Here is a 15,898-nt window from a genome sequence, read left to right as displayed (position 1 = left end):
TACGTTCATTTGTGCAAATTTCATGCACATCTGCTATTAGGTAAAGTTTAGGCCAATGATCTGATTGTACAAAGTTATGTACATTTCTATTATCATTGCGTCAACAGGACTATTTTTTAAAGATATTTGGTGAGCAATGTGCCCCACCTTTGCCTTATAATCAGTGCATCCTCTGTATTTTTTCTCCCATTATCACTGATGGCACAGGTGTGTCTGTTAAGCATTGTTTGAGGTGTTATTAGCGCCTATGACGGAAATCAGAACAGGAAAAAAAAAATACAGTTACATTAATGAACTTTCTCTAATTTTCTCACTGCTATTTGGAACAATCAGAAGACTATGAGTTGAGGTCCAGGATATATGATCACTCTACACCCCACTCTGGGGTGAAAATGCCTAAATATTAAGGGTTTTATTTATTCCGCAGTATGTGTTTAAGCTTAAGTAAACAGAAAAATTGAATTATTTTTTTCAGTTTGGCCCAAGGTTTCATGTTGTGATCAGCAGGGTCCTTTGTTCATTGTCCATATTTCTTTTTAAATTCATCAATCATAACACTCAGCTATAACACACTTCTACCAAACTTAAAGATTTAGGCCTTTCAGAAAACATTACGGGCATAAGCCCAGTAAGTCACCCCATGGCTCAGCCCCTCAGATAAAGGTGCAGTAAAAGCACACACCATAATAAAACCTCCACCCCAAATTAGAGAGATGCACGGGATCGGTAGCATATTACCTGTGGACCTATGTGTGCTGAAATATGGTCGGTGATATGCTCTGGAATTTTTAATTTATAAACAGATATGGCTGATTACACGGGATCAAAAACACAGTTCAAATATTTCAGCACCACGGACAGCGCGGTGTGCTGACAGGCAGACAGTGATAGCTGACTGACAGGTACTGAACAGGTGAACAGGCCAGGTGTGCTGTCCAGTCAGGACCACAGCTGTCACATATAGAATGATATAAAGACACCAAACTTGTCTTTAAAACTAAACAGACATGGAGGTCTGTAAGATATATTCATGTAAAGGTAGCCTAGCTCTACATCAGCACAGGCAGTGGCACAGTTAAGGGCTAAGCTGTTCACCACAGTTTTGATGCTGCTGGCTTTAGAGGTAAGAACAGAGTCCTTTCATTGAATCCTAGAATTAGTCAGTTTGCCTAATTCCCATCACTTGTGAGAGAATGATTGGACATTTCATCCTAAACAGCTGTTGCATTTGACTTGAGGTCAAGTCTTACCTTATCCATTGTTTATAACTTGGCTGTGGATTGCCCAATCTGACTCATACTTACCAGGATTACTAACAGTCCATGTCTGCACATATTTATCAGATCATATTTTATGCAGATCAGAACGGTGAAAGGAAATGGCAAGGTTCATTGTGTAAGCTGCTGTTTCAAGACAATCCAAGATATCCATGTCAAATTTGTGTCAGGAAGGCCAAAAGAAGGTGATTTTTCCCTGTGTGAAAATCTGTGACTTTTTGTCTGAGGGCGTGACCATTTTGTCTTACCATAAATCTTAATTGCACCGGCCTCTTGTCGCTGCTTGCATCACGACTCTGCCACACCCAAAAGTACTGCCTCTTTCTCCTGATTGGTCCTGTCACTTTCTTACAGGGCCCAGTCTGTTCAGATGGGAGCTTGCTTTGCAAGGTTAATAGAAGTCCTAAGTACCCAGAAACCTTTGGCAGTCTCCAGGCTCGTTACTGGGGGTAAAAACATGCCGTCGAGCTTGACCTGGAGTGGCTCGTGTGTAAATATGTTGAGCTTGACTCTGGTCGCTCTCCAGCCCTGGATCGTGGCATGTCAGGCCCTGTGATCAATCTTTAGTGCCCTACACAACAAAAACTTTTGCACATGACCGTATATTTAGAGAAATTAGTCTGTTCATATGAATGGTCAAACAAGCTAAGATAAGCAACTTGTTTTGTCAGTCTAATTCTTGTGTGTATGTTAACTAACCAGTCTTTCACTTAAATTTACAAAATATATTTCAATCTGCCAAGATGATCTTACGGCACTTCATATTGACAGAAAAACCATGCTGTGTTACATATCAAAGGGATGAATCCAACAGTATTTCATATCAAGCTGATGCATACATGACTCATCATTGCCTGTTTGCTAGTCAGCAGCTTTTTGCCTAGCTAGCCCACTGTAATACTGTCTGCCCAAAACACACCTGAAAAGTTCAATTCCCAAAGGAATGAATGGACTTTCCGCCTCCATAACCATACGCAAGTATAAACAAGAAAACCTGTGTCAGTGTGTGTGTGTATATAAAAACCAAATGCCTGATCTCCAAGTTTTGACTGTAGGTAGAAGCACACCTGTCCCAGATGCCTGGATGATTCATTCCAGAAAATTATTTTTGGGCTCTAAACTACTGACTACTTTGTAAACCACCAGAAATATCATTTCGCCCAGAGCCAGCGTGATAGAAACCAAATATCTGAAAACTTCAGCAAGATCTTTCACCTTCCTCTGTACTTCCAGACTTTTAATTCACAGACTTGTTGAGACACAATATTGATAAAGTAGCAAAATCTAGATTTACTGCATCCTTGTCTTCTTTTCGAAAAATGTAATCACAAATTAAGACTGAAGACCTGTCCTTTACATGATCTGACAGCTTTCTCATTATTCTTTTTGACTGTTTTCTAGCAATTTGTTTAAAGAGCCCACACTGATTGTTAAAGATGCTTGGACACACACAGGTCATTGCTGCATATTCTCTTGGATTAAAGCTCTTACTCACTCTTTGTAAGTGCCCCACCAATGGGATTAGTCATTGGAAAAGTCATCTGTTATTATATCTGCCTGAAATCCATCTAATAGCCATCCTGAGGTAAACAGAGGCACATCACACAACAAATTAATGATAATTACATACCCATCATGTTTTTGTTGTACTGATCATCTCAAAATTATGTTCAGATAAGTTTCATAAAGATCAAACATGGCTGATTTTCCCCTGCAGTCAGTGCCGTTCTGCCTTAGTCTGAACTGAGGATTGAAGAGGCTGTAATCAAAAACCTGAACATGCTCCTGTTATTAAGTGGACAGCAGCAGAATTGATGCTGCTACAAGACCTGCTGGACCCAGCCCCCTCATATTATATTGATCCACAACATGTTTCATTCAGGGTAGACTGGAAACTTGAGAAGATGTCAGAGACATGCACCATTCAAGGGTCAGACCACTCTGGATATACACCTTAAGGCATGCTACAGTTCTGTAGAGGCCGTGATTAAATGACTTTAAATGAATGCTTTATCTAACTTAGAATCTCTTGGCACCCCTAATATACTGACATAAGCCTATTTATTCACTGTCCTTACTATTCTCTACAGCAGTGGTTCTCAACTGGTCAGGAATCAGGTCCCACCATGACCACCTTAGGAGAAATTGCAATTTTTAGATTAGATTTTTGACAATGACCACTTAAATTTGTTGAATGAGCATTTTAATCCTAAATAAAAGAAAATCATACCGAACAAAGAGACAAGACGAAACAAAAATGTTTAAAAGCACATTGTTAGTAACGGTGCAACAGCATCATCAAGTGGACAGAAAAACAACTGATCAGTGTTGCCAACTCCTCAGTAAACAAAGTAGCTATTGGCTGTCCTAAAAGTCGCCAGAAGTCGCTAAATGATGTCATCACCTAATATTCATAATTGTCTGTATGCATTTAATTGTAATGGACGCTGTTGGAGAGAGGGAAAACATCATGAGAGAAACAAAAAGTGAGTAAAAAGACCCTTAAGACGTGTAGAACTACAAATGAACTTGCTTCTGTTGATTCTTGTTTTTATAACGTCACAATTCCAACCCTTCTCCTTGGGCTTTTTATCCATAACATTTATGGGTTTTTTTTTTCTTTTTTTTTGTATAGAGTCTTCATTAAAAATCTAAATGGACCAAAAACATGCAATAGAAAAAAACTGGGAAGGCGCCTTCACAGCGAGGTTAATCTGCAGTCTGGACATGGAGGCATGAGCATCTCCTGCTCCGACTGCAGCTGAGAGGGACTGCTGCACGAGGAGTGGGCTGCCTGTGAGTGCTTTGGGACAGGTAGGTGCCCACGGCAGCATCCGCTGCTCACTGAGAGGAGCAACAATGATACGTGCTTTCACGTCAGAGTCTCCAAAAGTCTCCAATAACACCAGAAAAAGTCGCTAGATTTGTTGCTAGTCGCTTTTTTGAAAAGAGTCACTAGAGGGGTCTGAAAACTTGCTAAATATAGCAACAAAGTCGTTAAGTTGGCAACACTACAACTGATGCTATTTATCCAGTATCATAGATTTCAGTTCATATGAGCAATTTAATTTTAAAAAATTATACTTGGCGGAAGATACAATACGATATATATCGCCACTCAAAATATCACGATACTATGCTGTATCGATTTTTTTCCCTCACCCCTTTTATATATATGGATAGATACATTTATGACAATGCATACTGAATTCAGTGCTATTAGTTCAAAAGCAATTAATCCATACTAGCATGAATCTGATTACGAGAGAGCAACAAGCTTTATGCTATAAAGGAGGAGGCTGGGGTGGAGGAGGTTAAACTGTGCCAGCAACAGGAGAAGCAACATGGCGCATAACCATTAATCCAAGCAGGGATTAGTGAGAAGTATGTCGTATTTAAACACACAAAAAAACAAAAGAAAATCTCAGTTTTAATGAGTACTGCACAATTGGTGACATCAGGATTACATAACCGCAGAACACATATAACTATTAAAACTTTAGGCTTTTGTATTTTTTTTCTACTTAATATTTGAATGTTTTGAGTTGAGAAAACAACACTTCAAAACTGTCATCATTTTCTATGTGTTTTCCTTGATAACCAAGCAAGTAGACTCATGGTACCATTTATGTATTATATCGGAAATACAAGTGTACATTATTAAGAAATCCTGCAGCACTTAAATTAATAGCATTCAATTAAGTATTTTATTGCAGTTTGGAAAGTTTTGGTCATGAATCCATTTATTGATTGCAATTTTTACTCTCTTGCTTTGAAAGTTTTGCTCTCAAGTTTATTATTTTGTCTGATCACATAAATAAGAAACAATTAACCTCCAGATCATAATTTGGCATTTTAAAACCACATATAATAGGTCCTTATGGAACTTGCTGAGCTGAGTCAGTGAACTTTTGGTCACCTCTTACTAAGGTCCTTTCCCCTGATCACTCAGTTTGGCAGGCCAACCAGCTCTTAAAAGAATCCTTGAGCCAAACGCCTTCCATTGGGAATTATTGAGGCCACTATGCTCTTGGGAAACTTTGGTGCAGCAGAACTTCTTTTAGCCTTCCCCATGTCTGCGCCTTGCAACAATCCTGTCTCTGAACTCTGTGGGTTCTTTTGACCTCATGGCTTGGTTGTGGCTCTGATATGCATTGTCAACTGTGAGGCCTTTCATAGAGAGGTGTGTGCTTTTCCAAGTCCTGTCCGGTCAATTTAATGTACCACAGGTGGACTCCAATCAAGGTGTAGAAACATCTCAGCAGGGATCAAGAGAAACGGGAGGAAGCTGAGCTGCACATTTTTGTTAAATTCTGTTTTCACTTGTTCATCATGAAAAACACCCCCACAGCATGATGCTGCCACCACCATACTTCACTGCTGGGATGGTACTGGGCAGGGTTCCTTCCAGACATAATGCTTAGAATTGAAGCCAAACCATCCAGTTTGGTTTCATCAGATCAGAGAATCTTGTTTCTCTTTATTTTTTTTTGTTTACGATAAATTTGCAAAAATTTCTAAAATTCTGTCTTCACTTTGTTATTATGGGGTTCTGAGTGTAGATTGATGAGATTTTTTTTTTCAACTGTAGCATCAGGTTGTAAAGTAACAAATTAGAAAAAGCGAAGGGGGTCTGAGTACTTTCTGTATCAGCTGTAAATGTTGACCTATGCTGACGATAAATACCTGCTGGTACAAATAACTTTTGGGGGTTTTAGGCAGAGCAGAGCTATGTCAGCTGAAGTCTTTTCCTTCCTCCTCATCCTCATTTCTTGTACACAAATTCTGGATGGTTCAGGTTCTTTTCACAAAAAATTAATTTCTGCAGCAAATGTGGAGATTTGTAAGTGCTGTTGAAGCTCGTCTCCAGGAGATGTCAGCAGTTCTCTACAGTAAGTGTAGAAGATGTCTGGCCTTCATCAGAGAGACGAGGCTACAGATTAAAACGTAAAAGGCCTTAACATTCTCTATCTGCAGTACAATTGTAGGTCTATATTTAGAATGAGTGAAGTTACATAAAAGGAAAGCTCCAGAGACAATATCCGTTGTGTGGAGTTGTCTGTCTTTCCTCTAAAAGAATGTCCTCTCACCATTTTCTTAACAACGTTAAAATAAATTTAAGATGTTGGTTCTTGAAATCCTGAACCATGCTGTCTGCTCATGTTTTCTATATCCTGGTTTTCCCCTTGATAATCCCAAGGATGAAAACAAGATGATATTAATTACCATCAGAGCAGCCATCAGTGTTGTTCCCTGCTGTCAAATCAGTACAATACTCCAGTGGCCAACCTGTACTAGTAGCACATCACAGCACTTGTTTCTGTGGGTCCAACAATAGCATCTTGTCCCCTGTGGCCCCGCCAGCCAGCCAGCTCAGCGCAGCATTCAGCGAAGGGCTTCACAGCTCATCAAACTCAAATACCTCCAACTGAATAAATGCTCTATATCAATTTAACCTAAAGTCTGAGGAGGGCAACAAGAAGCTTTTCTCCCATTTGGGTGTCGGTGAGCAGAGCGGTCTTTAGTGACCCAAGGAAAGTTCATCAGCAGGATTCTGCCTTAGGCTGCCCCCAAGATGCAAATAATAAACCCCTCACAGAGCGTTTTATTCTGACTGAGCTACGTGGCCAAATTAAACTGACAGACCGGATTGTGAGTGTTTATGTGAGAATGTGCATGCGTAGGCACCCTTTTACTTTGCAACTCTGAGGCTTTCTGCGGCTCAGAGGGATATAACGGTACGTCTCGCTGCTTTGAACTTCAACACACGCGTTGCTAGCGGTTGCCAAGCAATTACAGGAAGGCTTCTGTTCGGGTTTGCCTTTGGAAAAAAAAAACAGTGTTTTCCTTTTTCCATTTTGTTTTTTTGTTTGGTCAGTGAATGACATAATAAAATATGAATGAGAGGTATGCAGGGTCCCTGGGTGCTCCGTGTCTGCGAGGTCCAGGTGGTTTGGTAAAGACAATCCGTCTCATGATTGTGGTACCCAGCTGGGACGCTGAGGGCCAGATGGTCTGTTCACAACAGGTAATCACAGCCAGCGTGCTGATACACTGACATCCACACAAATGGCCTACCAGAGCTACCAAGAGTGTTTGGGATGCTGTGATAGTCCCCTAACAGTCTCTGGAGGGACCTCTTTATTGGGAGTGACGCCTGTGCTGTGCAGAACTTTTACTTCCGCTCCTTAAATGGCAAAATTTTGTAAGGAAATGCACACTATCTCTTTAGTATTCCTGATCTGAAGCAGAGAAATAATGTCAAAGGATGTTTCGCCAAAGTTTCACTTTGTAAGGTGAATATCATTATGAGAGGAATTTATGGAGAAGGTCAGGGCCTGGAGCCCAGCTTCTGTTTTAATACTCTCTCCCCCTGCAGAGTCGAGCTGCTTTAATACTCCTGCTGTTTGAGGTTTCCACTTGCATGCATTCATTGAATTCATTATTTTGAAAGGTTTGGGGTATTGTTTATAGTGTTGGGATAAAATGTTAAGAACTGTGTACGTGGCATAATCTTGTGCAGCACTTTTCAGAAAAAAAAGTTTGGAGTCACGCAAGGTTTCGTGAATGGAGCTAATGAAGAATTCAGAATATTGCATAAACATGTACTAGTATGTACATGCTCAAGGAAACGGTAATAATAGAGACATTTAAAGTGATTGCATTCATCTTAAATGATGCAGGAGAATTCATTATGTTTAATAATGAGATATATTAGCACTTTAAGCTAATGTGTTTGTGTCAGCTTACTTTAGCTAAATCCCTCCAGTGTGATACAAACAGCTCTATATTGCACACCTCCCCCAGTCTAACTTGCTCCCCCTCCCTTTCTGCCTCTTTCAGCTCACTGAACTGAGTGAAATGTCTTTCCGACTAAATGATTTTTTTTTTTTTTGCACGGTGGGAACGTTGCCATGGAGACAACAGCCCCCCCTCAGCCCCTCCTCCTTCCACCTTCCTCTCTCAACAGTCTACAGCGATAAAGCTGTGCTAACTGGTGTGTCGTCACGTGTGTGTATGTGTGTATTTCGCTCTGGTTGAACTGTTAACACTGTCAGTATGCTGCAGGTGCCCCATGATGAGTGTGGCTATATACGGAGCTATCCTCCTCCACCTTCTGTTTCTCCACACATCCTGCATGCAGCTATCCCCTCTCCTCTCCAGGTTTCTTTTTTTCCTCCAATTCGTGTCCTCCTCCTCTTCCTCCTCCTCTTCACTGGCATTCTCCGGCTCTTCATCCTCCTTCGTTTGTTTAATCCTCTCCTACTCCTCCTTCCCTGTCATTCCCCTGCACATCTGAGCTCGGCCTCCCTCCTCCCTCTGCTCTCTGCTGAAGCGCGGGAGTTGCTGATTGCTACCGGTGTCGTGCATCTTTGCTTGAACGCAACATAATAAGCACATGACAAATTATATGAGGGTTTTTAAATGCAAAAAGGGAAGATATAGAAGCAGGGAGGCCAGATGGATTGAAGTACATACATGAGGGCAGGCAGCTGTGCTCCATTTTGCATTTGGGGAAAACGCGGTCACAATAAAGAATTCATGACAAAGTGGCTGAATAATTACACACGATTTAATGCACAGCAGAAAGTCAGAGATGCTGGTGATGAAAAAGTTCAGTCGCCTCTGTCCAGGTAAAGTGTCTTACCTTCCAAGCCTGGGTTAAATATAGACTGTGTACATCTGAAATGCCCAGGGCTCTGCACTTTATATTTAGCACTCAGCCTGAAATGTGTGACAGTAGCTTCAGCACCTCTTCTAGCTCCCAACCCGCTGGATTAAAAGAAGTCAGAAACAACGCTGGATGATACATATCCTTTATTTTCTTTATCATTTGCTTCAGCCACACTGTTACTTACACATTCACCGATATCCTGCTGTCCTGACTGAACCCCTCACTCAGTTTCTCAGCTTTAACCAATAAAAAAGTAAACCTCTTGAATAAATTATATATAAAAAAACAATTGAAAAGAATACCAATTTGAGAAAGATAAATACAGCATAAACAATGTTATTTCATCATCGTTGTTTTTGACCACAGAGATAAACAATTGCTAGGTCTCCATTTAGTCGTCATTAGTAGTATTAGTATCAAGTTCATTGTCAGATTTTTGCTTAAAGCATCACTTATATAATTTTTCATTGCATCAAGTTGACATCATTCATGTAAATATAAGCATGCAAACATGTTTCCCCATGACCATTCAGAACTGCACTAACACGAGAAGACAGCGAGAGAATAGAGAGGGGAGGAAAGGGGGTCGTCGTACACAGAAAAAGAAAGAGGACAAGATGGAGGGATTGCTGGAGAGGAAAATAGAGCGACGAGTGGATAGGTGAGGGGGAGACGGAGGAGGTGGGGGAGGAAAGGTAAGAGTTGCTGGAGGAGAGAATGAGTAATCAGACAGTAATCAGACAGACAGAAACAGAAAGAGAGAAGGGAAGGGGAATGAGGGAATGTACTGGTTTGACTGAGTTTTGTAATCCATCACCAGGCTGTAACACAAGCGCTAAATAAGGCAGACACAAGCAGAGAGAGACAGTAACAAGGCCTCAAGACCAATGGATCAATACCATATCTACCAACAAAGTTTGTTAAATCGAGCAAATTCACATTGCCACCATTTTTCTCTGACAGCATGTTCAATGTGAGGAAAATGCTTTTGTAGTGTCCTTGTTCTAGGTAATGAGTTCAAAGAATAATGGAAATGACCATGTAACATTTTTGATTGATTAGCATTTAAGAAGACAAGGAACATTTAAGAAAGTGGAGGGAATTGGGCCATATATCATGTAAAAACAACACATTTTATAATAGCTGGAGTTAGCATTACCTACAGATAATATTAGAAAGGAAAGGCTTAATGGCAGCTGCTACAAGTCACCTAGTAGATAGTGTCAACCAGTGCAAAGCATTACTAATATGGGTCAGGAAATAAGCTATGTAGTGATATTTGGAAGCTTTATCATTCTAGCTTGGAACTTACTTACTAGCTGTTGTAATGTTGCCTACTTCAGTGATTACTAATGTTAGCTAAAAAGTTATGTACTAGCTTTACCTAATGTTATATTGACATCATTTCAACCAAAAGTAACCTAATAGTAATACCTATGGGTAAAGTAATGTTAGTGGGAACTTACCCACAAGTACTGGCAATGTGTGGTCAAGTGTAAGTAACGAGGTCACAAGTATTAGTTATTGGTAATGTAATGTTGGAGATGGACTAACCCACAAGCATTACTTTAGGGTGACATAATATTAGCTAGGAACATACCCCAACTGTTACCTATGGGCAACATAAAGCTGGTTACTTAACCAAAAGTATTATCAATGGGTAACATAATGTTTGCTGGGGACTTACCAACAAGCATTTGCTATGGGTAACAATATTAGCTAGGAACTTACCCACAGGTATTACCTATGGCTAACATAATGTTAGCTGGGAACTTGCCCACAAGTATTAGCTCTTGGCAGCATTATTTAGCCTATAAGTATTAACTATACGTTGCATAGTGTCAGCAAGAACTTACCCATATGTATTAGTTACTGGTAACATAATGTTGGAGATGGACTTACCCACAAGTACTACCTAAGGTTAGCATAATATAAGCTAGGAACATACCACAGCTGTTACCTTTGGGCAACATAAAACTGTTAAGTAATCAACAAGTATTATCAATGGGTAACATAATGTTAGCTGGGAACACGTCCACAAGAATTTACTATGAGTAGCAATATTAGCTGGGAACTTACCTACAAGTATTACCTATGGTAGCATAACGCTAGCCAGGAACTTATCCACAAATATAAGCTATGGGTAACTATAAGCTATAAGCTGGGTAAAATGTTAGCTGGGAATTTGCCGACATGTATTAGCTATTCATAATATAATAATAGTTACCTCACAATTATTACCTATGGGTAAAAATGTTAGCTGAGAACTTGTCTATGTGTATTAGCTTTGGGTGACATGCCAGCTGGTAACTTGCCCACAAGTACTACCTATGGGTAACATAATGTTAACAAGGGACATACACGCAAGTATTATGTATGGGTAATGTATATTAGCAAAATATTTCCCCCAAGCAATAGCTATTGGTATCATAATGATAGCTGGGAACTTGCCAACAAGCATTACTTATGGGTTTCGTAGTGTTAGCAAGAACTTACCCACAAATTTTAGCAATGGGTAATATAATGTGAGCCTGGAACTTGACCAAAAGTATTACCTTTGAGTAATATGATATTAGCTAGGAACTTACCCACAATTATTAGCTATACATAACATAATGTTAGCTGGGAACTTACCCAGAAGCACTACCTACAGGTAATGGATTTTAGCTGGGAATTTGCCCACAAGAATCACTTAAGCACGACATAATTATAGCTAGGGACTTAACCACAAGTTTATCTATGGTTGATATTTGTTAGCAAGAGTTTACCCACAGGTAAAAGCTATTGGTAACATAATGTTAGCTGGGAATTTTCCCATAAGTATTAGCTATGGGTAACATAATGTTAAATAGGACTTACCCACAAGTATTAGCAATGGGTTATGGTGTATTAGATAGGAGCTTGCCAACAATCTACTGTTAAATAGAAATTTAGAGGCCATTTCTTGTTAATGTTATCTTGAGAGTTAGTGTACTAGAAACCGCAGCTTAGCCACATCCCCTAATTTTAACCTCTTATCATATAGTTATTTTTATTAATAAAAAAAGTAATGGAATAATGATAATAGTGAGTCACTGCACATTTGTGTGACTTAACAACCTGGAACCCAGTGTAAGACTTTAATAGTATGTGAGCTGCCCACTTTGAGCATGACATCAGAGGAAAATGACCACCCTGTGAATAGTGTAAAAAAAAAAAATTCACAGAAGGTACTGTGCAGGAAGTGCAACCTGCCTATCAAGCCCACTTAAAAGTCTCAATGCTCTTCCATGATCCAAAGGTAAAAAGGTAGAAACTAGAGCCCTCCCCTGAAACACATACACCTTCTTAAAAGCATGTGTGTGTAAGGAAGAGAGAGAAATGGCAACGATAGCAATACGAGTTAATGTAGTGAGGTGTTGTACTGTTGTTTTTGCTGAGGTTACAGTCGTAGTAGTTGTAGTAGCGGTGACAGACATGGCTTTATAAGTCTGTATCGGCTTACAGAGGAAGTGCAGAAAATTCCAGGCGCTTGTTTTTCTCGCAACACCTCCTCCCTGCTGTCTTTCTCTGAGGGGGATCTAAATTTGTACTGATAAGAAATGAGCCTCGAATGTTTTTTTTCTTCATCTTTTTTTTCTGTTTGTTTTTGTGTTCCTTCTCATAAATTGAATTTAAAACACACCCAACAGTTTAGTTTTCAGTCACTGTGCCATCTGTTTTTTTTTTCCCTCGGACATACAGTGCACAAATTACTGAAAGAGGTACACGATCAACACAGTTACTTACATCAGGCAAAGGGTTAGAGAAGAGGAGGAGGGCTGGATGATTGGCAGCTGATTTCAGAGACGACATAGACAGTACAAACTAATGCCTATGAAAGACAGTGTTTCCCCACCTAGTGCAATGAGGCACGTATAGTCCACACGCGCTTTCCCACACATATCACACGCACACAAAATGGCTCCTTGTAAATACATGGGACAGAAGACACGTTTGGCTCTGAGACAAGCATTTCAGTCAGTGGATGCCAGGGTTTGGATTCAGGGGAAGTGAGGAAAGCAAAGACAGAAAAAAAAAAAGAACGAGAGGGAAGGCGGGGACGTGTCACACAGAAGGTCACAGTGACACACGCACAGGCATACACACAGACGCGCACAAATACAAAACAAACACGCCCACAAACACGGAAATAACACGCACTGATAAAAGCAACACAGACGTGTGTCCTTCTTGAGTCTTGTCAGAGACATGATGTGGAATTTTTCTCAGTTGAAGCTGGACGGTGACTTCTTGAGAAAAGAAAAAGTATTTAATGATATAAAAATAAAATACAGTGGTGGTTTCCTTTCCCTGTGGAAGTCATCCTCCAGTGAGTGCAATCCAAACAAATGCTGGTCTGATCCTTAAAGCAGGATTCATCAGCCTATGTAGTCCCGTCTGTAGTCCATCCCTCTCAGATGCTCATGTGGACAGTCCAAATTGGCAACTCCTTTCCTGATGATTAAATGTATACAGTAGTACACAGAAAAAGAACCAAAAATAAAAGTTTGATACTGATGAGCACCATGAGGACAGTGACAAAAAGCATGAGCAAGAGGGACACATTTCAAGGATGCGTAACATGCTTAAACCAATGAGTCCGTCCTCATTTTCAGCTCTACTGACATCAATAAAGACGCTCTTTCCTCTGGGGAAAAAATAAGCGAGTTCCGTCTCAAATAAGAGGGTACGGAGCCTGCAGGAGGCATCCAAAATGGCCAAAAAAGAATCCACCTCGGATGTTTTGTCCTGCTAAGTACTACATGAGATGTCTTCCCATACAGTACAGCACATACTGTACACCAATGTTGCAAAGAAAAATATCGACATAGTGATTTTCTTCTTTTAAAGTCTGTACAAGGGCGTGAACCTTTGGTCCTGGTTGGAATGACCATTCTAGGATGGCTTTCTTTTTTATTTTTTTTTTTTTTTTGTTTTCCAGAGAGAGAACAGTTTGTCACATCACACTCCTCCTAGATGAAATACTACACTACTCTGAAGCACACATGAACTACGCACATACTACAAACTCTGTGTGTATTCCTGTGTGTCAATGTGTATGTATGCATGTATGTTTCCCTTGTTAGATCCTAAATTTACACCTGATTTCAGTCCCTTTTGGAGTGCTTGTCAATGTGTATTTGGATGCTCAAAGTGTAGCTCATGATGGATGTTTTTTTTTCTTTTTTTTTTTCCTCTGGCTCGGTAAAGACAGCACAGAACTCAGAGGACTCATCAGCAGGAGCAAAACAGCACTAGCAGTTGGACACTCGAAGTGTCTCCATGTCTCTCTGTCTTTCTGATGGAGAGAATTATTCACAGATGAGAGGAAGGGAGGGAAAGTCTGGAGCTGGAGAGATGATAATGACCTGAGGAAAGAGGGGAATAAAGGAGAAGAGGCAAGATTACGCGAGAGAGAGACAGTAGGGGGGTAAGAGAATATATAAACAGTATGCAGTACTGTAAGATAGGGTGGAGGAGGGGGGAGATGCATTACATAACCCATAACATCTAGATTATACAGATGCTTCTGCCTTAGAGCTCCGACATCTGACAGCTCCACAGCCTCCACTTTATCTTACACTCACAGTTAAGACATGCTTTTAAAGACTTCCATTTTTTTGTGTAAATCTGACAGGAGAGCATCTGCTGCACCGTCCGAGGATTTAAACATTAAGATACCAGAACAGGGTGTTCTGTTTGAAAGTGGAATCGAGGAGATATGGGTTCTACATGCAGAAAAATGATAAAGAAAACCCTCTGTTGCCTGGGAAATAATCTCTCCAAGGTGTAAGCATACTGATAACATAAAGAAATAAGACTCACAGTTTTAATCGGAGTGAGGACTGTCCACCACGATGTGGGGTTTGGGGGAGGATGCTATTGGAGTCTTCGACACAAATGTACCAATTGCTTTCTCCTGCAGGGAGAGATGCTTTTATTTCTTCTAATCCATGAAGACAAATGAGACCATTTTCATACATTCAAATGTAATAAATGACATTTTAAAATGACACAAAATGCACACATCATTCCTCTAATTGCTTCTGTAAGCCTACTGTTAAGCCAGAGTGCCACCATTACCTGTGCTTTAAATACGACCTGTGTCCCTAGAGGTGGGAAAGCAACGGTGTATGTTTACTCCAGGTCACTTCCTGCAGACATTTGTGACGGTAATTGTATAAGGATGCACACAGGTCCACAGGAAATGTCCCAACTATTCATTTAAACACTTAAGTGGTGTACCACTGCAGAGCCATACCGTTTACACTGCATTCAGGAAGTTTTCAAATCCTCTTCATTTTTTATTTTGTTGTGTTGCAGCCTGATGCTTCAATTTGTTAAAGTAATTTCTTCTCTCATTAAGCTATACTCAGTAACCCATAATGTGAAAACAGAATCTTAGAAGTTTTGGCAAATTTATTAAAAAGCTAAACAAAGAAATATGATTATCTGATCTGATGAAACCAACTGTTTGGCCTTAATTGTAAATGTTATGTCCAGGGGAAACCAGCCACCACTCTTCACCTGCCCAGTGCCACTCCAACAGTGAAGTATGGTGGTGGCAGCATCATGCTGTGGGGGTGTTTTTCAGCAGCAGAGCTTGGGAACTAGTCAGGACAACACAGGGCAAGACAACACTGGAGTGGCTTAGGGACGACTTTGTGAATGTCTTAGAGCCCTGACCTGAACCCTATCTCTGGAGAGACCTGTAAATGGCTGCCCACCAACACCCACCATCCAACATGGCTGAGCGTGGGAGGCTTTGCAGAGAAGAATGGCAAATTCCAAGCTTGTTGCATCATAGTAAATGACTGTAATTGGTTGTTTTTTGCATCTCCTTATAGGCTTGATTTTTTAACCACAGAGTTGTGATTAAACAAGTAAGCTAATCTACTAAGCTGTTTGCCTTGGTTAGCTTTAT

At 40.3% G+C, this 15,898-nt stretch overlaps 1 protein-coding gene across 1 annotated transcript in view; it reads right to left on the bottom strand.

Moving 5' to 3' along the window:
* Positions 1-9,101: 9,101 nt before the first annotated feature.
* syt3 (synaptotagmin III) overlaps positions 9,102-15,898 on the bottom strand; it is a 52,531-nt gene continuing 45,734 nt past the window's right edge. The window contains exons 12-13 of the mRNA XM_041816965.1: positions 14,800-14,893; positions 9,102-14,342 (exon numbers count right to left, since the gene is read on the bottom strand). Of these exons, the coding sequence (XP_041672899.1) occupies positions 14,804-14,893 (90 nt within the window). The 3' untranslated portion in view covers positions 9,102-14,342; positions 14,800-14,803. The remainder of the gene's footprint in view (positions 14,343-14,799; positions 14,894-15,898) is intronic.

This window comes from Cheilinus undulatus, linkage group 21 (genome assembly GCF_018320785.1).
Source record: "Cheilinus undulatus linkage group 21, ASM1832078v1, whole genome shotgun sequence".
Taxonomy (NCBI): Eukaryota; Metazoa; Chordata; class Actinopteri; order Labriformes; family Labridae; genus Cheilinus; species Cheilinus undulatus.
This window is presented reverse-complemented; position numbering and strand designations above follow the sequence as displayed.